The sequence below is a fragment of the Silurus meridionalis genome, chromosome 22 (genome assembly GCF_014805685.1).
Source record: "Silurus meridionalis isolate SWU-2019-XX chromosome 22, ASM1480568v1, whole genome shotgun sequence".
NCBI lineage: Eukaryota > Metazoa > Chordata > Actinopteri > Siluriformes > Siluridae > Silurus > Silurus meridionalis.
Genome location: NC_060905.1, coordinates 10508915 through 10536175, shown reverse-complemented (window position 1 = coordinate 10536175; position 27261 = coordinate 10508915). Strand labels below are relative to the sequence as shown.

The window sequence follows — 27261 nt, the reverse complement described above, 5'->3', positions numbered from 1 at the left end:
AAATTACCAATCAAAAACCCTGATTTGCTAGTAGAGTTAGTGTATGAGTTGTGGATGAAAAGCAACAGCATGCATGATATCACGTGAAAAGAAGATTGGAATATTTAACCTTTTTGTGTTTTGGACAAATGATATATGATTCATTTCCTCAGCTTCGTGCTCCAAGATAAATAGAAAACATGCGCAATATACGCAGCATGTGCGTTTTGCATGGCATTACATGCCACAGTGACTACGCATATGCATGCAAAAGGAGGCTACATTTTATTAAATCAGGAACTAAACACATTGATTTTATTTACTTATTATTTTACTCAGAACACATATTTATTGACTTACTTATTTATTCTGTTTAACAGTTCGTTTTGCCTCAAACACCATGTTAATTGTTATTGAAAGCTAATTCTGGGTCAAATTTGATTTTCCACACTCATACATATTAGGCATAAGACTAATTAATGACAATAAAACAAACTGAAACCTGATTAAAAATTATATAAATGTATAATAAAAATGTTTTGCATATGATTACACTATATGGTCAAATGTGGCTCTGGGCATTTGTGTTCATTTAGCCACAACAGCATTAGTGAGGTCAGGTAATGATGTTGGATGAGCTCAGTTCATCCTTAAGGTTTTAAAGTGCAGGACACTTAATACATGGCAACCCATGTCTTCATAGAGCTCACTTTGCACATAGCAGCAATGTTATGTTGCAACATAATTTAACGGATGCCCTACAGTCAGAATTCAACTTCAACAATTGCATGCTTTTACATAAAAAAAAAGATAAATCTTGGGTCTATGATATTAGATAACAGATCATTTGATGTCTGAACACTATATGAAGATACACTAAATAGAATTTGCCAACTGATGACAGCTCTCATTGTGAGCTCTGAAACCATCTTGTCTTTCATGAGTGACAGTTTGATGAGAGGATCTGGGCATCAATAGTGTGTTCAAAAAATATGAGTGATCTCAGGCTACACTAATCATGATTACTAAGCCCTGATTACAATCGCAAGAACACAATTCTAGTAAATCTAGTAAAAGCACAAAATTAAATAAGAAACTGCATAATGTAGCATTAAAAGTATGTACCATAGTTCACCTAGTAAGGACTAAATATAATTATTTGCACAGACCAAGCAAACATTCTGAATATTTAAACACTGGCTATAACAGCAATTCCCACTACATTGTTTTTAATGTAAATATGCCTTAATATATAATTATTACCATCTTCTGTCTTCTCCCATTTAGGATTTTTTTGTTTTGTTTTTCATAATCATATAAGAGCAGATTCCAAATAAGAGCCAGAGAGACCACTAAAGCACATTTTGTACTTATTCACATTTCTAATGCACCTCAAATCAGGCTTTGAGTCTGATGTAAACACAACATGCTTCCTCTTCTCCATTAAACAGAAGAGTGGGGTGTTAGCGGGGTTTCTCGGCCACATGCAGAGGCACTAATGAGATAGAATTCTAGTTTGGAGGAGAGACTAAGAAATATAGAAAGCTTTGGGGCATTCAAGTAAATAACCCAACTAGTCAAAAGGCATTAAGGACAAACAGACCATTCGCTTTTATACCTGTAATCTGTCCACTGAACAATAGATCTTGAGTGTCTTATTTTTCAAGGCTACTTGCTGTCTTGTAACTGGATAATATAATTGGATGCATTCACTCAGGGATGGCATTGGTCCAGAGAGAGAGAGAGAGAGAGAGAGAGAGAGAGAGAGAGAGAGAGAGAGAGAGAGAGAGAGAGAGAGAGAGAGAGAGGGGGGGTAGAGTAATGAGAGATTTTCTCAAAAAGGCAAAAAAAGAAGATTAAAATCTTAATTTTCTCAAGATGGAACAGGTTTGCCCTCCGGTAATACTAAACAATGGGCTGCTACAAATAATAGTGATCAGAGACTTTACTTTCTTCACACATACTGCTATAATGAAAACAGATTAAAAAAAACAGGCAGGTCTAATTTTACTGTAGGAATTAATTATACACAGATTAATACAAGACAACTAATGATACACATGATTAAGAGATGTCAGGGAGGTTCATCTAAGGATCTAGTCTCGGATGAGTAAGCAACACAAAAACAGTGGCAGTGGAACTTGTTGCCTTTTGTGCCAGGCATATGGGGCTTGAACAGCCACTGCCTCAGATGTCCGCCGTTCTCCGTTTATGCAGTAATCAGCACTAGAGAGGTCTGCCTCGTTTGCATAATCATGCATATTCAAATCAGCTCACTGACAATTTGAAACACTCCTCCTTGACACCCTGCTGCTTTCTGATACAAATTACTCAGAATAGATTAGTGTAAACAATATGTTAAGGTGCCTTACATGAAAACCCAAAACCAATACCCACTCTTCCAAATAACAGTTTCAGAGATTTAGCATGATTTTTTATTTTGAATGGGGTAAAACTGTGTGCACAAGGTAGAACTTTGTGATGATGAAGAGCTGGGAGCATGGTACAGAATTTTGTGGATGGAGTGGAACTGTGTGCATGGGGCAGTATTTTATGCATGCAGTAAAACTTGCCTTGAGAAAGGATTTTGTGCACAGGGCAGGATTTTGTCTGCACAACATTCTTTATAGGCTTTATTTCATATTCTTTAAGCGTGCATAGTCATGACCTAATACCAAATTGCACATACAGTATCAGTTTTCAAGCTACACATAGAGGACATCAGATGAGACAGCATGTGAACTGGAGACATTGCTTATCTCTATTTTTTAAGCTGCTAAATAATGAGGGTGAAATCTTTATTGTTCAATTAAACTTTCTCTCTCTCTCTCTCTCTCTCTCTCTCTCTCTCTCTCTCTCTATATATATATATATATATATATATATACACACACACACACACACACACACACACACACACACACACACACACACACACACACACAAGCTATCAAAATTAGAGAACAATTTATAAACAATTGAACAATTCTAAAATAATGTCATCTTAATTGCTCAACAGTTGAAGGAGTTTTTGTTCTGTCTATACCATGCTACCAGAACACCTTTTCCACAAATTAACTAAGGCATTGAAAAAAAAACATAATTTTGCAGAAAACACACTGATCAAAATAAGAGAACAACAATGACTGTAGCATGGAAAAAGATTACAACAAAATTTTCTGAAGGTTACAACAGTCAGCAATTAGTAGGAAGTGTACAGGCCTCTGCTCTGAATGACGTCAGCACATCTGTGGCCACAGGACAGCACTAGTCTCTCACACTGCTCTGGTGTGATTTTGGTCCACTCTTCTTCCAGTCTCCTCCACAGTTTGGTGACTGTAGTGGGTTTCTTGGCCATAACTTTGTCGGCAAGTATTTTCCAGAGGTTCTCTATTGGGTTGAGATCAGGACTCTGGGCAGGCCATGTCATTATTTCAATGTTTTCAGTTTCAAGGAACTGCTTTACCCGTTTAGCTGTGTGACATGGAGCGTTGTCCTGCATGAACACTGCGGGCTGATTGGGTGATGAACGCAGGGAAGGAACCATATGTTGTTGAAGAAGGTTCTGATAAACATTTGCATTCACTCTGCCATGTAGCAGTATAAGAGGCCCAACTCCTGCTGCAGAAAACATGCCCCAAACCATGACACTTCCTCCTCCACTTTTCACCGACTTCTTTACACACTTTGGGTTCAGTCTTTCTCCAGTTTGTCACTGAACATAATGTTTCCCATCGGACCAAATAAATTAAACTTGCTTTCATCACTAAAGTGAACTTTGGACCAGTTCCCCTCTGTCCACACAACATGCTCCTCAGCAAAGCTTAGTCTAGCCTTTTGATTCTTTCTGCTAATGAGAGGTTTGGTCACTGCAGAGTGGGCTTTCAGTCCAAATGCTCTTAAACGTCGAGACACTGTATGACGAGACAATTCCAGCTGCAGTGTGGAAACGATTGCCCATTGAGATCCTCCGCAGTATCCTGTCCTCTCTTGTATTTGTCTTCCGTAAACGACCAGCCTTCTTGGCGGACTTAAATGAGTTTGTGATGTTGTAAAGATTCAATATTCTTGAAATCACAGATTTGGAACGACCAACTTGTCTTGCTATGGCTGATAGGGTCATCCCTTTGGCCTTCATCTGGACAACCTGCTGGCGGAGGCTTTCAGTCACTTTAGAACGGCCCACCATCTTGCAGAGTCAGTGAAACTGGAAGTTAGGCTGCCAGTTAAATAGGGGTTGACAGATAATCAGGAAAATTAGCACCAGGTACCAGATTAACACCAATAACTGGGAGGTGTTCTCTAATTTTTATCAGTGTGTTTTCTGGAAAATAATGTTTTTTTTTTTTTTTTAATGCCTTAGTTATTTTGTGGAAAAGGTGTTCTGGTAGCATGGTATAGACAGGACAAAAACTCCCTCAACTGTTGAGCAGTGAAGAAGATATTATTTCAGAATTGTTCAATTGTTTATAAATTGTTCTCTAATTTTGATCGCCAGTGTATATATCAGGGGGTGTAACGGTACATGGAATTCATGGTTCGGTACAATTTCGGTACAGTTAGGGGGAAGAAATTCAAAACATAAAACTGCTTGTAATTCTTTATTATTATTATTATTATTATTATTATTATTATTATTGTTATTATTATTATTATTATTAAAGAGTTATTATAGGAGTTTAATGTTTTTATACAATCTTAAATAAAAAGCCTTTTTGGTTAAATGATATATACAATAATACTTAATAATGTTTTATAAAAATATAAAATAGAATACTTTTAATTTAATTTATGCAATTCACTTTTTATTATTTTTATTTAATTTGGTAATCTATTAAATAAACAAATTAAATTAAGTAAAATTAATTAAATTAATAGAAAAATTAAATAGAATAGTTTACATTTGTTAGACCCCATTTGGGTAATACAGATGTGTATATATGAGGGGGTGTGTGTGTGTGTTTTACATTTAATATTAAATTTTCTAAAAATATGACCTATTTAACTGTTCTACTTATTTAAGCAGACTTTAACAAATGTCTTTATTCCCTTCATCCTGCATTCATTCACTCCCTCGATATGCGGAATAGTCAGGATTTTCTCCTTTTAAGGGAAATTCTTGAAGCTGGACATAAAAAGCAAGAATCCATAGCGCTAGTGTTAGCCAGCAAACCAGAAAGTGGCTAATGGCTAACGCTTTTTTTTTTTTTTTTTTACTTTGTCGCTACTGTCGCCAGCGATATGGATTCTTTAGTGTTTTCATGCATGCTCAAAACAAATCTTGTTTCCGGTATGGGTGAGTAGCCACAGTAACACTGCGCTACTTTAGTTAATTTATTTTTAAACCCGTGGTATTTTTGTGTATTTTTCGAAGTTTATAGTAAATATATATATATTTACAATTACTGTATGAAGATGCAAAACGTTTGTTGAATGCCACATAAATGTATGAATATGGCCTGACTCGACCTCACCCAGTCCCATGAATGAGCCATCGCTGTTCAGCTGCAACAGTTTTTTTTTTTTTTACAAAAACACAGGAAGACAGATACAAATTTACAAAGAAAACCACCACCACAATATCACAGCTAGAAACACAGGGCAACACGAAAACAGTTACATGGCTAATACAAGCAAGACTTTACAGCAGAAGGAAGAGACAATTATTAACACATGGAAGGGTGGAGGCAAAAAAGCTGAGACTGAATCATTAGCAGAGGAACCTATGCAGACAGACAATGCTACAGATTTTCTACTCTGTGTAGAATGTAAAATTTAATGTGAATCCGAAGACTGAGACATCTAGACCTTTTCCTTAATGCAGTAATTAGGCATGCTTTGAATAACGTCACAGGCAAATTGGTGTGGAGGGGCCAAATCAATAGCCTAATCTGAGCACATTCAATAGGCAGCAATGAGGAAAAACTGTTATGATGAGCACATTACAAAATATTATGTGGTTCAAATAGAAATAATTATTGCATCCATTATCTATGGGTCCAAAATATCAACAGCACAAACAAGCAAAGAGCAAAACACATACGAACATGCACACACATATCCTTCTAATTCTCTACCCCTTGAACAATGCACCATGATGAAAACACTTTGATGGAAACTAATTTCCGTAACCGCTCTACCTCTAAAATTAAACTGCAATGCTTTCAATAAAGGTCTGTGGGTCTAATAACATTAAACACCCTATCTGCACTAGGCTGTGGCTGAAAGTGGGGAAAGCAGGTCCACACAGACACACATACACACAGAAAGCGGACACGGCGTCTGACTCACCATATTGTCGGCGGCTCGGACCCCTCCACTTCCAAGTAGTCATATTTTTCCTCCGTCTGGAAGTCTGTAAAAATGATGGAGATGGTGTCTCCGGGATCAGCAAGTATGGTCCACGTACAGTCCGCACTATTGTAATATTCACTCGGGAAATTGGGACTCGAAATGATGCCACTTGAACCCCTCAGAGTACCACCACATGTGTCCTCAGCTGTCGACCAAACATGAAAAGACTTCTGTTAGGAATTGGTCTTTGTCTACTGCACAAAGTATACAGCAGAAAATGGCAGCTGGACCTTTAAATTTAGTTGGATCCAAGCCAAGTTTTTTGGGGGGGTCAGATTTGGGTATAATATATAAAAAATATTTTAATAAATGATGTGTAAAGTCAACCGTTACGTTGCCTTTACTTGAGTAAAATTTAGATTTAGACTATATTACATAGAATAAAGCAGTTACTCATCAATCCAGCGCATACTGCTGGTAATTAAAGTTCATGTCAAGACTACAACTTAATTCTTTATATATTACATAAAAAAAAATATATATATGTATATTGTAGTGAATTAGTGGCTTTTTCAGTTTCAGATCTTTGGTTCCCTCATGCCTTTGTCAAAATTGAAATGGGCCGAATCATTTACAAGGTTGAGGCAAATCAAAACAAGGTCCCAGCTGCATTTCCCATCAGATTCAGAGCTCTGCTCTTGTCTATTTTGCTCCAATTAAATTTGAGAGTTATCGTTTACATTTACCAGATTGAGGTTTATTTGATTTTCTTTTTTTTTTTTTTTTGGGGTGGAAAAAAAATTGGAATAGATTAGAGTATGTACAGATAAAGACACATGGACTAGTCTTACGCAAACATGATAAATTATATATATATAATTTATACAAATGGACGTTCGGCGATATGCGCATATGGACAAGGCACGAAGCCAAGCATATGCACATACAGCTCATACATAAATGTACAAAAAAGTGATACTCTGATTTAGAGAATCACTTTTAACGTGAGTCATACAAACTATCAAGTGCTCAGTTCCAGTCAGTAGAGAGAAATATGAAAGAAAAAAAAAACACTGACAGAAAGACACACTCCAAGTCCTAGGCAAGAACCATGTCAATGCACGTACACACTTAATTAAGCATACTGTAGCCATGCACACACAGGCATTCAGACATGCACATATACTCATGTAGTCATGTAATCTCATTAAGGCACTCCAACCCCTACTAAAGCACCCATCATACTAGATACAAGTTTGGATGGTAAATAAATTCTGAGATTAACACAAAAAAAACCCCACTTTAATTGGTGGTTTTTATTCAGCTTTCAGTCTTAAAGTCCTTGTGTGTGTGTGTGTGTGTGTGTGTGTGTGTGTGTGTGTGTGTGTGTGTGTGTGTGTGTGTGCGTGTGTGCAAAATACACAAACCAACAACAAAAGCAATATAATCAACAAGTAATAAACTCACAAAGTAAACACAGTTAAAGTCACTAAACATGTGATTGACAGCAATATTGAGAGCATCAGACCTTATACCATCAAGTCAGAAAGTGTCGATTACTATTCCTTAACTGAATTTTAACAGACAAAATGTTTTTATTTTTATTTTATAAATGAAGACTTAAGAGGTAAAAGAGGATTACTTTTTTTCCCACTCTATTTTACAATGTCAATAAAAATAGTTAGATTGCGTCGCTTCTCTTTTGAGTGTAATATAAATGTCGAAACAACAACATCTGTGACCAAAGCTCCAAGATATTAAACTTATTGTACATGATTCAAAAAGAATAATAGACTTTGTCGATGTGACATTACTGGTTTGATTTTTCGTTTCTTTTTTTAATGGAATAGACAAAATTGTTGCTTTTTAGTAATAAATAGGAAATTGCTTGAACACGAGTTCTCTTTATTGTGAGTAAAATTAGTATTGAAGGTTTAGAGCCACTAACAATAGTGTGATGATGGATTCCTTTGGGAACCATTTTAGTCAGTCATTTGTAAATCAATTTCGCATTTCCATGCATCCTTTGCTGCTGGGCCTAACCGAAGAGCATCATCATCTAAAAGCCTCCAGAAAAGTATTCATTTGAACCTGAACAACAACAGCACACACACACACACACACACACACACACACACACACACATGCGAACATGCACATACATACTGTACATGCACACGCAAAAATACATACAGGGATGAAACATAAAAGTCACAATTCCCTCATTATTTTGGAGCACAGCAGCACACAGCCAACACAACCTTAGCAACAGCCAACAAATCACTTATATCATGCTGTTTAAGGCACCTTGGCTTCAGCTAAAGCATGTCAAATCTCAGGTCAAATTGGTCTTTGTATGGCTGCTCCTGTTCTAAAAATAATGAATGCCTTCCTCTGTCCCACTGCTCACATACTGAATACTTTTGATGCTATGAAAAACACATAACACTCATTGTGCTCGCTATTGCGCTACAGTGTAAAAGATCTAAACCTTGATTATTCTAAAACATGAATAGAACATTGCCAGTTACTCAAATATGCGTAATGTGAGAACGAGCGATTTCTTATTTATACCCAAGTTTCCATGAGAACAAAAGTCTGAATTTGGCAAATGGCAAAAAATTTCAAACGTACATACAGTACAAAAAATATAACCAAACGCAAATTCATCTCTATACAGATAGGAATACATATGGTATGTAGGCCTTCTGATCAAAAGGTCACAAGTTCAAATACCGTAAAGGAATATGAATTGTACAGTCAAGGTGTTAAATAAATGCATGCCTCCCAATAAGCATTCACCGTCTTTTTCACGTGTCATTCACGTGTCAAGTTTATCCATATCAGAATGAATTTATTTCTGCTCCTATGAAATGACTTTCCACAGACATAAAATTACTTAGATGTCCTCAGAATTATTTGACACAATAACAAAATGTATTCATAGTTAATACATTTTTACCTCCACATTAAATTTGTCCTTCTTCAACAATAACTAATTTGTCTCGGGTGCATCACTATGAGCGTTTTGTAATTAGATTGTTTCCAATTTCTCCTATTGTTCAATGCAATGTTTCTACAATTACAGTATGCCAAATTCAATGAAGATTCCTAATAGACACCAATCTTTCCAAGCTAATCCTTTGTAATTTTTTTGCCCTGTGCTTTGGCTCATTTTCCTAATGTAAAATAAACCGATCAGTCATAACATTAAAACTACTTGCCTAATATTATGCACTTTCCTTCATGCTAACAACTTGTCAAGGCCTGGATGTTACGTGTCTGTGCTGTTTTCTGTTTTGTTTTTTTTCCCCCACCCCTTTGTGTTAGCTCTGTATTTGGTTCTCTACTGTAATATAGGTGGAGTCACCTGTTCATTGTAGTGAAGGCCTGGGAAAAAATGACCAATGAAGAGCAAGAGCCTGACCAGAGGAGGTGAAGCCTACAGTTAAAAAGCAACAACCTAAAGCCCTGCTGGAAAGGAAGGAAGAGGAGGAAGAGAACTGGTTGCTAGTTGCCCTGGCTGCTAGTTGCCCTGACCATTAAAAGCAATACCTATTCTAATCTCTTTTCACACTATTTTTGTCCAAACAACCGGCAACAACAAAATTGTTATTGTTCCCACACTCCCCTAGGCTTAGCCAAGGTGGAAATGTAACATTGGACTTCAAAAGACTTCTGAAGTTGTGCTGTGGTATCTGTCATCATGCTTTTAAGTCCTGCGAGTTGCAGGGTGGGGCCTAGATGGATTAAACTTGTTTGTCCTGCACATTTTACTGATGCTTAAGATCTGGATTTAGATTTAGTTTTAGTTCTGGGGAATTAGAAGGCTAGATCAACACCTTGAAATGTTTGCCATGTTCCATGCCTAAATCTTTTGTACAATTGTGTTGTGGCAGGGTGCATTATCATGCTAAAAGCGGCCACTGTGAGAAAATACCATTGTGAGGAAAGAGGTCTACTTGATCTGCAAGGTAGGTGGTATGTGTCAAAGTAACATCCACAGCTAAGACCCATGGCACTTTCCCTGTGTGTTCTTTCTTGGACCAATTTTTTCTAGGCACCATCCACTGCGAGAACAAAAACAACACCTGCCATTTTGGCAAAACTGGCTATTTTGTCTGTGATGGTAAAAGTCTTTCCAGTTTTCCAGCTTTGGAAAGAAATAAAATTCAATTGTAGCAAATTTGTTATTGTAATTGAATCCTCTAGTAACAGAAAATATCCTTTCAAACTGGAATGACTATATAGTAATCTAAGAATATGAAATAATAGATACATTTGGCTATATTCAGTACATTTTCACTTGGTAATGTGGATGTTATTGTAGCGAGTCATTATAAAAAACAAGCTGCAAAAACACAAGAAGGAAACTTCAGCTTTACAAATAGCAAATTCTTCAGCTTGTCCACCACATATCTTCACTGAGACAGTGAACAGTTTTAAAATGCAGGACTGATTGAGATGCTACAGGCACACACAGACCTGTCACACACCTGTCACCCAGCACTAGATGAAATGGCACAGCTAATCCCCCAGAGACCCACCAGTCTTCATGTCCACCACCCGAGCCACAGCATGGTTAGATACTACACATCCGAGTGAAGTGGGCCATTACAGATGAGACAAATGAGACAAACTACCCAGAAATTACAAAGGCATGAACTCTCTGCAACATTTTACTTTTAACCATTTCATTGAGAAGCCAGTTTTAAAAACAAAATGACTGATTGATTCTAATGGTAAAGATAAACTGTACATGTCTGGTACCAACTTATTTCCACCCTGGCAGTTCTCTGCTTCCACTTCCACTAGAAATAATAGCATACTGTAATTAAACATATGATACCATTCAACATTATGGTATATTACAATCAGTAAACAATTAATTACGGAAAAACATCAGTAATACCTCAGGGTATCTTTAAAGATATTGTCATGTCATAAGAGAGCAAGTACAACATATTCCTGTGTGTTAATGTACTAGTTTGTATACAGCAAGATACAAGCATATCCTCTAGAAGATAAAGGTCCTTACCTAAAACAACTAATGGAGAATCAATAATGTCTATCTGACAGTCATTAGCTTCCTAAAAAGATGCTTTACTTCTACATCTATGTGCAGTCCAATGAACAAGGTTAAGATTGAAGTGAAATAGTGTAACTTAAAATGCAAGAATGCAATCGCTAAATATTTCAGTCTGCATTTTTTTCTTCACAAAAGCATTATGACCTTTGCATTCCCCACTAATACATCTCAAACAATTGGCTCTAGATTACCATGATGATTAAAGTATTATAGTTAATTCTGGGACTGATTTTTCCAGATGCCATTTAGATAAACAGGAGCAGATGTTGCCCTCACCACCAAATTGATGACATTAAGCCCAATTAAGAGTTACTAAAGCAGCTGAGATTTTAAATTAGTCTTAATCAGAGAAAGAAGACAACAGGAAACGAAGAGGAGACATTGGTTGGACTTTACTGGCCTTTTAACATTTCAGAGAAGTGTTCTTGTGAAGACACTAACAACTTAAACTTTTTTGTTGTTGCTGTTCTGTAAATAATTTATTTAGTTCTTTTCAGCTTATAAATAAGACATAAAGGAAATTATATATCTTTTAGGATGAAACTGCCAAAGGTCATATTTCATTGCTGGTCAGCTCATTTGGATTTCAGTGGATTTCAGTAATAATATTTATAAAGTGAATTTGACCATGTTATGTTTTACCAGACAGACAACGGTGTAAATATACAGTACAATGTGAAATGAAGTACAAAGTGTTGGAAGCATTATATTTCGCTTTGCTGCTTATAGCACAGATAAATACACCTTCTGAGACTTCCATTCATCTGCACTCCTCTTCAATTTAAATGAAAAGAAGTCACAAAGGGACATTTGTATTCACCTTAAGCGGTAAAACAAAGGGCACTGGTGCCTTTGGCTGGTGGAGAAAAGCCAACACCAAAAAAAAAAATAAAAAACATTACAAGGCTTTGTTTTCATTTGCTGTTTTTTTTTTATTATTGTTTTTTTACAGGTTTTATTCATTTTTATTACAAAGAAAAGAGAATAAGACATTTTAAGAATTCACTCCAAACACATTATGCTCTGTTATCATCAAAAACATTATTATCTAACACCCTGGGCCTCTGAAAATGACGCATATAATGACCAGCATTAAAGTGTGTAAAGCTTTTGGGATAAGTTTGGGGGGTTTAGTATGTAATATATCAATATAAAGGCAAAAAGGCATGTTCTTATGTGGTACATATTCTCTTGTAAGGAGAGAAAAAAATCATTCATGAGTTATACATCATGTGATGTCTGTGAGCAGAGTTCCTGTTATCATTTACATCCTATATATCTGGTTATAAAAGCTATAAACAGTCACCAACTTCATTTAATCTTCTTTACCCTGAAAATATTAATACAAATAAGACAGCTTGCCACCAAAACCACAAAGAGACTATGTTGTGTAGACGCCATAAAGTGTTTCATAAATGTCAAATATTAAATGGAAGGTATCTTTACAGAAATGTACTGTTTATGAACAATGCTAAGAAACAACTTATTTCGATTTTTTTTTTAATATATCAAAAAACAAAAAAATTAATAGTCATATAAATAAATTTCTATATACAGTGGTCCGCGGTAAGACGTACGTTGTAAGACCCACTGCGAGTTCCGAAATCCGCAAATTTTGGATGCACCCCTGCAGCCCCTATGGTACCTTAGTAAATTCATCTAGACATTATTTCACTTTAATACAATAGTGTTTTTAAATTTGTTAGTTAAAAATGTTATTCGGAACGTTCCTGAACATTCGGTTCCGCTGCAGATTCCCACGAATTTTTAGATAATCCTCAACTTCCTGTTAGTTAGGTTCCAAATGAGAAACTGCAAATTTTCCGAGCTTGTTTTGAGCAAAAGCATAATTAAAGCCCTTCTCCATGTAATAGTGTGTGAACCTACATTGACACCACCTGCTTCAAATATGGGTACACAAAATCAAATAAATGTTTTTTAAACTATTGTGCTTTAGTGTTTGGAGAATGCATCATCAAGAATATACTTTGAAAGCAAAACACATTACTGGTGAACTCGCCACATTACATAGGTTACTCCAGATATATGCTTCGGCATTTATTTACAGTTTATGGATCGTTTTGATTAACTGCTTTTAGGGAAAGTAATGTTTGAATTATCACATTCAGGAAACCAACATATAACTCATCACATGCCAGAGAGTAATTTATAATAAAAAAACCAGTAGACTAATATATTACATGTATATAATATACAGTATATATATATATATATATATATATATATATATATATATATATATATATATATATATATATATATATATATATACATACATACATACATACACACACAAATTTTTCGTTTGTTTGTTTTTCTTTTCTTCTCCTTTAAACTGCCACAGCGGATCATCCATCTCCATACTACTCTGTCCTCTACCTGCATGTCTTTCCTCACCACATCTATAAATCCTCCTTGGCCTTTCTCTTTTCCTCCTTCCTGGCGGCTCCATTCTCAGCATTCTCCTACTGATATACCCCATGTTCCTCCTCTACACATGTCCAAACCATCTTGGGCATCTCTCACCTTGTCCCCAAAATGTCCTACATGCACTGTCCCTCTAAAATCATTTCAAAGCCTGTCCATCCTCTTTACTTCTAATGAAAATGTCAGCATCTTTAGCTCTGTCACCTCCAGCTCCACCTCCTGTCTTTATATAGAATATTTGCTATTTTAAATAAACTACTAAAAAAAAAAAAAGTTTTAAAATGTTTTAAATTATTCACCTGAGGACGAGATTTTTTTTTTTTTACATTTCCCAGCTTTAATATATGGAACAGCGCTGGCGGGTATAAATAGGCTATGATTAAACTTTTTTTAAATTTTGATTTCATAGCAATTTAGTGGCCACCTGGATTTTTTTAAACATTGTTTCAACACACTGTGTTAGTGGAATTAATAAAGTGGTTGAATAAAGTAATTGAATCAATAAATCAAGCTTGTTGTGGTGGTGTTGTGGTGACCAAGTGACCAACACATTGGGTCTTAGATCTGAGAGTTGCGTGTCCAAACTCCAGCACTGCCAATATGTCATTGTTAGGAAAGACCTATAACCTTTACCGTTAAGCCTTTTTTATTATTTATTTATTTTTTTTACAGGTGTGCCAACCCAGTAAATAATTATAACGTTTTCAGCTTTTTATTTTACAGTGCATATGTCTCTTTCAATACAAAAACAAACCACATCATTTGCTGTCAACAATGCCACATCTGGAAGCTGATTACTATTATTTTTTTACTGAGGAAAACAACTGCAACAAAGTGTTAGTAAGAAAATACAATCCTCACATAGGATATAAAGTAAAAGGCTTTGTTGTAGCCCAGTCTGTAGATTCATACCACAATCTATTGTTTAGCTTTCAATTTAATTTAATTTGCTTAGCTCTTACACGTCATTAGCGTTATTTTTATTTTGGATCCTAGAAGTAAATAGACAGGTAGAAAAAAAGAGAGCTGGATAATGGGAAGGGCAGCTTTTCCGTTTGACATGATGGCTAATGAACGTAGAAGATTGGAAGAGACGGCATGATTATGGAATTTTAAATGTACATTTTAAGCAATATGAATATTTTTGAGTGTAAGTGGTTTATTGTAGTAGCATTTGTTTCAGCCTTCCTTTTTATTATTAAATTCAGATTCAAGTTCTCAGTATTTAGGATTTATGCTTTTTATCAAGAAAACAAAAAATAAAAGCCACTGTAGTGTTTTAAAAGTTTCTCTGAGACAGTGGTGGACAAAGAACAAAAATAATGTACTTGAGTAAAGTTAGAGATACAGTAGGTAAAATATTACTCCAGTAAAAGTGCTCCCTTTAAACTTTCACCTGAGTAAAAGTACGAATGTATTTGCCTTCAGCTGTAATTAAGTATCCAAGTACTATGATTTATTATGGCTATAATGTTCCTATTAATCATTTTTTCACAAGACTCTTACTTAATCAACTCAGTTTATGTAAAAAAAAAAAAAAGAAAAAAAGACTAATGTTAAACTCTTAGCACACCAATCTATTAACATAATGATATTAATGAGTTAAACACTGATTAATATCTAAATTATTATGCGTCCAAAACCTCCTTTTTAACAACTTAACAAAACTTGCAAATAAGGCCACAGGTGTTGTGGCAAGTTTGAGTCAGGAGTTTCTTCTATCATTTATTCCTCTTTAAATGTTCTGCTTGCTGTTTAACTCACACTGAACTGTATGTTTGTGTTATGTAGATACCACCAACCGGCAATGGCAGTTCCAGCTTGAATAATGCCCTGGGTGAACCACGCCATGACCCAAAGTCTCCCACATTGATTAGTTTTAGCTTTGAAAAGCTCCTCTCTGCTTTAGGTACCATCACAGGATGAGTTAAACATATTCTCAGAGCAGTCCACAAATTTGAAAGCATTTCTGAGCTCTATTGCATCACCTTAAATGCATTTATTGCAGTATTAAATTCACGTAATTGTGCACAAATGATTAAACTCTCAGAACCAAGAAACATACGACTCTAATTGTAGCCATAAGATCCATACAACATCTATATCCTTATATGTCTTTAATATATTCCCTTTACTGAACTCAGTTTGGACCTATGTAGTAAAATTACAGAAATCCTTTATGACATCACCTCTAATTAAAGGTAATCAAATCAATAAGTGCTATTACTACAATCCAACTAGACTAATTAGGCTGTAATTGTTTTGTTGCTACACACTAAATATAAAGATAAACTACATAAATTATAACGTTATGCAAGCAAAATACATATTGTTGCTATATGCATAAAAGCATAGTAGGCAACACAACATAACCTAAGTAATATACAGTTAATACCCTCTACTATCCTTATAACAAAAAATGAGTGATTGAGCAGCAAACACACCTTTATCTTTTGCTACCCTACTTATTCCTCTTTTTTCTGAATTGAGCTCCTGAGGGTTTAGACCTTTTTTGTCATCCATAGTTTTAATTTGGATTCAGCTCTCCTTACTGATGTGATGTCACCCCACCCCTGCCTCTCCTTTCTGAGTGTATAAGTGAGGGTGGGTGCACAGTCTCGACCAGGTTCATTGACAGCGTCATATATATAATTTACGAGACTATGCAAATAAGCGTAAAAAAAACAATAAAAAATAAATAATCTACTTTTTTTTTCCATGGACGCCCTACACCGCCCCCGGAAAGATGCTGCCCTGGGAGACTGCCCATGTCGCCTAAATCTGCCACTGCCAAACGGCAATCAAAACAAGTTCAAGTTTTTTATCCGCTCATGAATAAAAAGGAATGACTGTGTGAAAATTGTTAAGTAAGATATTTTACTTTAAAATGTAGTGAAGTTAAAGTAAAAGTCTCCCTGAATGGAAATGCTAGTAAAGTACAGATGCGCAAAAAATACCTAAGTAGAGTAGCGAATCACATTTACTTCATTACTCTCCACCACTACTCAGAGATTATATTTTCAGGTATTTGTGAATACAGTAAGTGTAAGCAATACAAATCTAATTAAATAGTGTCACATTTTCTATGATAGTGAAACATACAGAAATGTTCTGAGACATAAGGTAGTAAGATGAGGGAAATATCTAGCTCTCAGACACAGGCCCAGGAGAGCAGTTCAGCATCAGGTGAAGTGAACAATGCTAGCTGTACATTCTCTCTGAGGAGCATTTTTGGAAATGCCAACTCCGACAACCTCAACACATGTGCATGAGCAAACACATTTTCATGCTTAGAAACCCCTATAGGTAGAAACCCATTCCAATTGATGTTTTCTAGCATGTTTGCATTTCAGCTCAGACCTCAAAACCACTATGATGGAATATAGTGGGGTATAATGGCCAATACAAAAGCCTATACAGTTACTTGTAATGATGTAAAAGCACAGACACACTGTGTCTGCATGTGTGTGTCCCTTTTCATCACGATCACCACTGAGAAAGGGCAGAAATATAACCAAGCCCGCTAGCCTAAGCCAAATCATCTGCTCCCTGGCTGTTCAATTTATCACTGGTCTGCCTGGGGGATCCGGTCCAGCAACGGTTCATGTCAAAACAAAGGATTTTGATGGTAACTCAAAGGCACACAAGCATACAACTGTAGCTCTGACCTACTGGAGCATTGAATCACTGCCACACTTTATAAATACAAGCTTAAGTGTATACATTAAATGAAACATAATTCACATTTTCAAAACTTCCAAAAAAGTTTCTTTCATATTCTCTAGACATAACAGACCTAAAAAAAAATAATTCTAATAGTATTTTCTTTTAAATACTTATCTAAGAAAATGATTGATGTCCATATGGAATATTTATAATGCATCAAATAATTAACAACTGAATTGGTAATTACAAGATGGCAGGCTAAAAATTAGGTACTACTTATTATGGGAATTATAACAGAAACAATAATAGCATAAAATAAACCCTTGTTTTCAATGCCAGAGGTGAATTCTGGCATTATATCCCTAATAACTGCAGATGCTGCTGTTAGTTTTATTGGTCATTAGTGCCTGAAACATAATGTTACACACTGAACTTGAATCTTTAAGCAAATTCTATAATCCCGACTAGTAATTTTTTTTCATACTAATGTTTTACAATTACTGTAATTACTGTAATTCTGATTTGACATAATTGTACCATAAGTGTCTTAGGACAAAATGTATGCAGCGCTAAAGGCACATGGAGGAAAACAAAATTAGCACATAATCTAATAGTGTATTCAAGGAAGGAGTTTCTGCGGCTGGTCATTATTGCTGAGTCATCATTGGTAAATAATTCCTAAATGAAGAAATGACTTGGCTCAGCAAATTTGCCACAGACTTAAGGCTGTAAGAGTGGATAAGTTTATCCTTGTGAGGATAAAAGAACAATGGCAAGCAAAAACTGCCTACATCTGATCAGCATTGCAATCCATGTAAAAGTACAACCACACAGTCAATTAAAACAGCAATATTGTGTTTTGCACAGTCAGGGGTGCTCCTGAGTCTCTGTGAGGGCCCGAGGGTGAATAAGGATCACTTTAAATGCTCCTCACACTCCTCCAGACACATCAATCAGCTCTGCAGGAGGCACCTTTTTCTAAAATCTTCCTAATTCACAGCCATCTTTCCCTGCGTTTAATCTGCAACTGTGTTAAGCATACACAGAGGGGAGTCCTTTATGCATGATGGAACATGTTTAGTTTAGTGATGTTTAAATCCAAAGGGTCTTGCTTCTGTATCCATCAGCCTTATCGACCCGTTAGTCATCCACGCCTTTTCACTATTATCTCTTAATGTTCATGGTCCACGTGTTTCGAATATGCACAGAATATATGTTGTGTTTTGGTCACAATGCTATGAACACAACTGACTATCTGCAATAAAGCAGATTAGCAGAGACTTGATCAGTCTCCTTGAAACTCCTCTAAACTGTGGAGAATGGCAACGAATGGCAAGTCCATCAAAGCTTGATCCCCTCATCATTTTCATAGCTCCAAAAAAAAAAAAATCCCAATCCCACCACAACATCTGTTAATTAGGCAACTTAATTATAAGTCTAGCCCTGACCGACAGTAGCATGAGCCCTTCCCACTCCAGTGTAATTAAACAAAGCATCTAATATTCCCAGATGCCTCCTGGCCTGTGAAGAAAAGCATTAATAAATTATCAAAACATATGAAGGTCTATTTTTTTTCTCATAGAGGAGGTAGAGCTTTGATTCATTTGTCTCACAAAGATGAAATGTCATACTTCAAAGAATGATCTTGAAAAACATTGTTCTCCATTTTCATCAAGAACACTGTCTACACCCTGGACCTCTCCGAAAATTATGTCCCATAGGAATATGGGTTAGGCATTGTATGTACATGGATATGAGAACTATTATAATATGCCATATCACTGAAGCTATTCAAATGACAAAGAAATGACATTTAGACAGTCATGAACCACCCTATCAACTTATTATCAGCAATATGTCAAATTATTTAACAGACACGAAGTCCATAGTTAATCCACCAAACATAAAAACAAAAAAACAAAAACGCTACAACTAGAAGATCTAAAAACTGAATTAAAATAAATCCAAAAGAGACAAGTTAATTGTGCAAAGATTCTGTCCAAACATTTTACAACAATAAACTAGCACATCTAAGAAGAATCAATTGAAGAAAAAGGTTGCTGTTAAGTATAGGTTGTCTACAGAGAATGGATAGATTTTTTTCTAAACGTATCTACTAAGACATACTGTTGACAGAGTGATTGATGAGAGTCTAATGGTTCTTAGAGACTTACTGAGTGTATTGTAGTAATTAAATTAAATGTCAGCACACACTTCTGTTATAAACATGTTTCTAATGGTTTCTGAGCCCCTACAGTAGATATATAGAGATATTAAAACTGAAGTGTTACTACTTATAAAAGATGTTTTTAAAATCTCTTCTTAATGTTAGTGAAATCTTGCTTCTCCATTGTTGAATAAACCAAATGAGCATCCACACTGACATCACATGTAGTAAACAACTGTGTGAATGAATCACTCAATTAAAGCAGTCACTCGTTCTTGTAATGAGAGTGATAAGCTCATAGTCACAGGCAACAGTAAATAACTGAAAGCATAAAAACAGAACAGGGCATTTTTTTAATAGAGCAATAATCAACACCAGAGTTTTGAATTGGCACTAATATCTCAAAGTGTTTATTTTGCAATAACAGCATGCCCTAATGGGTTTAATTCATGACCAGATTTAATCATTTAATCATGGAATCAAACATCAAGCTTACTAACTGCTTCATATTGTGGAATTTCTGCAGGAAAGGTTAGTTCCTATAACTAACTAAGTTACTGTTAGTAAGGTAACAATTAAAAAAATGCACTCCACTGGACAGAACCCACTCTGTCCTGAAGTCTCCTAACAGAAAGCTAAGATATGCCTATGTACATTCAAGTCCTTGTGAATGAGCTGCTACTATAGAACCCATGACGTAAAAGCACAGCCTACATTACTATTCTAGCTGTGTTGCCCTGGAACAATAATAAGTAAAATATTCTGAACAGGTTTTGAAAAATCAGCAGCGCTGTCGAATAACGGTGAATAGCTGTACCACTATTGCTCTGGAATCCTTCCTGGCATCAGTAAAAAGCACTGATGAAGCTCACTGGTCATGAGGGCCATTCTGCTGACCCATAAGCTAACAAGGAATACAGCAACACACACACACACACCTACACACACACACACCTACACACACAAAACAGCTAGAGGCTATGCAAAAGTAGACAAGACAGTGAGACAGACAGTGAGATAAGGTCGAGGACAGAAAGTTTGCTTGGTGAACTTACGAGCAGAATAACACAATGAACGAGTTGGCATTTTTATCTATTTATAAGATTACATTTTTTAACTTAAATCAAGTGTGCCACAGAGGTGACATTTCAGTCTATCACAAGCAGTCGGTAATGTGTGCATGATACTTTGTGTCCCACCCAGGGTGTATTCCCACCACACACACACCATATTCCTGGGATGGAGTCTGGACACATAAGGAAGGTGAATGAATGATGGAGCATATAATGTTAAATATAAATGTAAACACTGCTGCAGGTGCCTTGCAGAACAGTAGATTACAAGACTTCAAGCATCTGTGTCTGGAAGAGCATCGTTTCAATCACAGCTCCGCCTTCGTGGCTAATGATAAGCATCAAGGCAGGGGATCTTTACCAGTGAATCGCATCGCTAAAAACAGAGCCACAATTATGCTATCTCCACTAAAGCAATAGCAAGGCAATCTATCGCACAGCCACTCCAGAAAGTCACCTTCAGCCTTCTGCTTCTTTCCAACAAGAGAGAATCAGCAGTAATTATGCATGCATGATGTTGATATTTTATTGCTTCCTACTAATCTCATTATTTCAATGTCCTTGATGAGAAAGTATTGACAAAGTGTAAAGCTTGTTACTGGATTTCGAAATCCCCCCTTTGTAACTCAAGCTTCTCCCAAGGCTTTGTTTACACTCAGAGCTGCTTCCTTGACGCAGTGCAGCCGCATAAAATAAATATAGATTTTAGATTTGTCAAGTGAGCACCCTTACATGTGTCAGTATGGGCTTGACTTGATCATCAGGCTAAATGCAGATTACATTAATGATAATGATGTGTAAGAAATAGTGATTAGAACTGATTGTATTGCTTCGTCGTTCCGCATCAAATTCTAAACTAAGACCTGGTATGTGTGTGTGTGTGTGTGTGTGTGTGTGTGTGTGTGTGTGTGTGTGTGTGTTCAGACGGTTTAGCTCTCAACTCAGACTCATAATATTTATAATATGCAATCTCTATGACCGTTTCTATTTTTGGATTTCACAACAGCATATAGCTTTGTGCATTATGGATCAGTAGGCTGCATAGCTGCGTCAACGCCATGGTTCCTGGTTCAATCCTGAGTCTGCCTTTTAATGACTGTGAGTTTTGCATGTACTAATTTTCCTCGGTTCTTAGTTTTTTCCCACTTTGTAAAAAAAAAAAAAAAAAAAACATGCATTAGGTGTACTGTGTTGTGTGTATGTATGTACACACACAATGTATGTTTGTGTGACTGCCATCCCATTCCAGCATCCTCACAGGTGAATTCTTTTCTCATGCCCAGTGTCCCCAGGATAGGCAGTGAATCCATTCTGACCTTGACTTAAATAAAAATAAGTTACTGAGTGCTTCTGTACAATCCGAGGAAAAAATAAATAAAGTCGCAAAAAAACGAAATTCTTTCTGAAACACACTCACCAATGCACACATGCATATACATATCTTACTCTCCCTCGAACAAACACACAGAGACACAGGCACTTAGGTAATTAATGCTTTCAGACCTATAATCAACTGTGCTCAACATAGTGCACAGAGCTGTTTCACTCCCAAGGGGATAGTGAGCTATAATTGTAAGTTCCATCACCGCTATTTATTTATTTTTTTCAAAACTTTGCTTTTTATCAGGAAACAAACAGAAGAGTAAAAAGCATAAGTGTTAACACTTTTGAAGCAAAATGTGGAAGGATGAACATGAAGACCAGTGAAAATGCTCCCATTAGATCTTTTATTTTTCCCAAGAAAATTGCCAGACCTTTTGGAGTAAATAATAAAACATACTGTAATACGATGAAGGGTTTGCCCACCCAGGATGTACTCCTGTTTGTGGATGGAATAGGTGATCAGATAAACTTGCCTGTTGTAAATCCTACTACAATTATGTGACAAAATGAATGAATGTTTGATTAATAATAATAATAATAATAATAATAATAATAATAATAATAAGAAGAAGAAGAAGAAGAAGAAGAAGAAGAAGAAGAAGGAGAAGAAGAAGAATAGTATTAATAAGGAGGCCTGAAGTCAAAAGAGCAAAAAAAGCTCTCACAACAGAAGGATGGTAATAATGTCTCCCCAAATGTCTTGCTTTTCCTTTATGCAATTGCATGTTCATGTTTCCATAAAAGGGCAGATCAAGTTTTCCTTTGAGTGTGTTACATTGCCTTGTGATGCAGCATGAGCAGCTGTTCAGCTTCACATCTTTAGAAGGAAGCACATTAGCCTTCACCCTCCCTGGTTGCTAGATGTCATGTGAAAGAGGAAAGCAACTTATTGACCAGGACACTGACAAAACCAAATGGGAAGAAAATGAGGTGAAAAAATATATGTATGTGAAATCAGAAAAAAAGCATGTAACATGAATTCTATTCCCTAATGGAACTTTTTGTACTTTGTGTTGTTTTTTTGCATGCCATCATTTATCAAGAGCCTAAGTAGAATGGAATATAAGAGGGCTCCTGGTTTTGGTTCCATTACATCAGCATTTTCTTGGCTGTATAAAGGCATTCGTCCAATTAGTGTTTCTTTCGATAAATCAGAGGATCGGGTTCATGTAGGTCAAATGCTGTCAAGTGATGATATCAGCTGCTTTGAATGTAAAACATTGAAGAAGCATAAGGGCTAGTCAGTGATAAATATACAAATAGAGAATAATCTCAATTCTGTTCCATTCTTTTTTAGATGTCACGAATTGAATCAGCTATAGATTGCTGAAAAGTAATGCGCAGCCCCACACACTAAAAGGGTTTACAATGTTTATCTGTTTATCTCCTAATTTTCTTTTAGACTAGCTGTAAGGAATTACAGTCAACTAAAAGTCATTTGCTCAGAGTTTTAATCAAAATCCAAAAGACTATTTAATCAGTGCTAATTATATTCTTAAAAATATGAAATTAGGTATTATAACACTGGTTTAAAATATTACAGTATTACAATATACTGAGACTGAAACAGATATGAAATTTTTATATATTGTAATTTTGTCCACCTTGGAAGAAAAAAGCTCTTGCAAGCAACTTACAAAAAATATGTTTTCATCGTTTCTTTAATTAGGGTAATTGGCCAGTCAGTACACATACAGAAAATGGTAATGACACCATACTATTTAGTACTGAATATTGTACAAATATTCTGATCTCAATGTAAAAAAAAAGGAAATGTTTAAGCTAGTCTGCGTTTTGGCAGTGTCAGCACAGTTCTGATTTAACAGTGCTCCGCTTGTGAATCGCATCCTGACCATCAAAGTAGTGATAAAACTGCCTTTTATCTACACTACAGTTTTATCTATGTTGTTATCTGATTGGTGTTTTTTCATATCTGATCTGATTTGTGGTCTATAGAGCTGTCTTTCAGCTGACTTACATTGTGTCTGTGTAAAGCCAGCCTTCTTTTTAAGATTAAAGCATGATTATATACGTACGGCCAGCGCTTCTGAAAACTCTCACCAAATCAGAACTGGCAGCTCAGCTTGCAGATTCCAAACCCAGCAAACAGTTTTAGAGTATTGCTTTCTGTATGTTACAACTCTAGAAACATTTGAATTAAAGAACATTCAATCAGTTTTTGTTGGGACTCTGAAAGGTTTTTATACATGATATTTGTAAATATAGCTGGGTTTATGCAACTAAACCAAGTGCTATTTCAGTACATATTTCTAGAACATAAGAGGGTCCAGGTTCAGGTAGAGGTAGACGTTAATCTAAAGTTTCATTTTTGCCATAAGATAATTAGCTTTTAACAGATATTTGTGGACATTGTATTGAACTAAGCACAAAAAGAAAACGCTTCCGAATCGTGTAAAGATGTAAGGGGCTGAATTTTATTTGGCCCAAGCTGTAGATTTATTCATGTAGGGTCATGTGATCGCCCATCCTGGAACACCACCTAGATTTGATGTTCATTTGGCTGATATTTTTCAGTTTATGGCACTAAACATATGGCAGTAAACATCTTCAGCAGTTAATGAAGCGGTGATTGTGAATTACAGGCTGCTGGTGGAATGAACACAAACTGAATTATTTTCTCTAATATCCTTTTACAATAACAAAATGCTTTTGGGGGAGGGATAAAAAAATGTAGATAGGCTATGCAAACCAATGTAGAGATTCAATCAAAGTACAGATTAGTGTATTTTAGTTTTGAATAAAAAGGGATTACTTTTGTGTTTTGTATTTGGAGGGAACACAGCAGGAGCCTTGTGGAGCATTACAAATGGGAAATCATAAATACAGCTGGCTATCTGTCTAAAAGTGTGTGTAATAGTTTTGCCCACAAATGTATTTATTTAATCGGTTTTATTTTTTTATTTTTTTATTTATTATCAACAGCAACCAATGTGCAGTAATCCTAGATCTTTTGGGCAAGATAAAAATAATAGCGGTATAACGTCAAACAAAGTTAAGTCGAGTGGCTATCGGAGGTATGATATTGCTATTATCTAGCACATTTTTTAAGCAACAACACATTTTTATGAGTCATAGTATAACACAGCCATCCAGAAGGTACAGCAGTTCTTTTTGAGCAGTTTTAGTTGTACCTCTCCTTTTAACCCAGGTTCCAGTCCCCCAAATGGTGCATGAATGAGGGGATTAGCATCTCCTAAAGTAAGCAAATCAATGGAAAACATCGGCTAATATCTGTCAAAGAGCAACATTTTAGAGTTGCTTTGCAACTGGTAATTCCTATTAGGAAATGTAAAGAATGAGTACGTACTGTATATGAGTAGTAATTGACTTTGTTTGACTCTATGTTATACTAGTATTTAGTGCCTTATTATTTCATTCAAAAGACATTGTGATCTGTAGAAGTTTCATTGTCAAGCTATTGCTAGATAATATTTTAGCTTCTTATCTAATAGTACAAACAGGCATAAATGTTTACGGGCTAAACTGTAACCTTGTGTAAATCCAAGCCTTTCCCAGTCAGGAAATTCCTTGTCACCCTCAGCATGCTTTAAACTAAATCGTGATGCTCTGCGTCACACTTTCCTTACACAGTTGAGATCCTTTTTGTCTTCCGCAGCATGTGGCTCTTAAAGATACCCTCTCAAATTGTCGGAATCCTGCATTCCGTAGCTTACCTTTCTTCCCATTTGAAGATGCTCAAGAACACCACATTGTTCTTTCGCCACAGGTGCCACTGGCAAGCTGTGTCTGCCTTCTGTCACCTTTGGGCTGACTCCCATTGTGTCTTATCAGCTGACAGGTTGGCGAGACGCACACGACCCCTCTGTCAACCTGGTAAGCCTCAGAGACATGTGTTTGCACTAAAGATTGGCTCTGTGTTTAAGCAAGCAGTAGTATGTGGCACAGATTCAAACTTTTACATCAAGCCAAGTGAACAATGCTGTAATCTCCCCCCAACTAGCAGTGGTACATCTCTATGAACCATTGGGCCATTTTGTGTACATAGATATATTAACAAATGCTGCTAATCATAAAAGACACTCATGTTCCTCTTTTCAAAAATCTGATTTGATGTTACTTGTAAAGGATTAGCGAAATTCCGGTACATATGCTTTCTGCATTCAAAGGAAGTTCTGTGTAGGCTGCACTTCTAAGAATCGCAGTATGGTAGTGCTGCTAAATTTAAATGCAGCCAGGAAAGTTTCATGCTGTTTCTATGCCTGTTTTATCCTTCACCTCATTCTCAGCAGGGCTGTACTGGTGCACCGGCATTAGTCGTTTCCTTGCAATCACCAGACCCATCACGGGTCTCGTATCCGAGAGCATGCCTTCCCTACACCCACTTTCATTACATGTTTCCATTTGGTTTTTCCGCTCTCTTTCTCATTTATTCTGCTCCGTTCAGGCAAAAGTATACCTGCCTTAGTCAACATGTCTACTCTGTGATGGGTGTTTAAATGGAGTGTCAAGAGTCATAAGGAAACCTTTGATGGATCACATTGCAATTAGTGTCAAAGCAAAGGGAACCCAGAAAAAAATGTCTGGCCCAAGAATAAGAATTTTTTATTCATTTGTTTCACCTCACTGCCCAATACGGCCCCAGTTCCCACATTCGAGTGTCGACAGCTGCAGGGGAAATGTGGTTGATGAGCTTGAAGTAACTACAGCAGACACTTCATAAGTAAGCGGTTTGGAGAACCCTTATCATCATCAAAGGCAGCACCAAAAGCCTTGGTCTCCACAGACAAAACAACAGGATTAGAAATGTTCCGTGGAGGCCTTTGGCTTTGGATCATCAACTGTTGTTCATTCTAGCTTTTATAAAGCGTTTTATTGGATGCTCATTAGGCTTTAGCTTTCACTTGGAAACCATTAATTTATTTTTCTTGCCAGTTCTGCTTTTTGATGTGCAGCCAAAATTATTTATCAATTAAAATCTGATGTAAAAAAAAATTTACTTGTTATTAGCAAATTCCATTTCTGCATAAGATATATAATGTGTATGCTGTCCCTTATAGAGCACATGCCATTGGTCCACGTGTTCTCTTAGTTCCAGAGATTTTTTTTTTAACACAATCAAAAAAAATAACATTTAAAAAAAGTTAAGTATTGCTAAAAAAAGACAAAAATAATAAACACTG

General features: G+C 36.1%; 1 protein-coding gene across 3 annotated transcripts in view; it reads right to left on the bottom strand.

Moving 5' to 3' along the window:
* The window catches only part of csmd3b (CUB and Sushi multiple domains 3b), a 383608-nt gene that overhangs the window by 231144 nt on the left and 125203 nt on the right, over positions 1-27261 (bottom strand). For all 3 annotated transcript variants that reach the window (XM_046834810.1, XM_046834811.1, XM_046834812.1), the window contains exon 5: positions 6271-6478. In XM_046834810.1, the coding sequence (XP_046690766.1) occupies positions 6271-6478 (208 nt within the window). The remainder of the gene's footprint in view (positions 1-6270; positions 6479-27261) is intronic.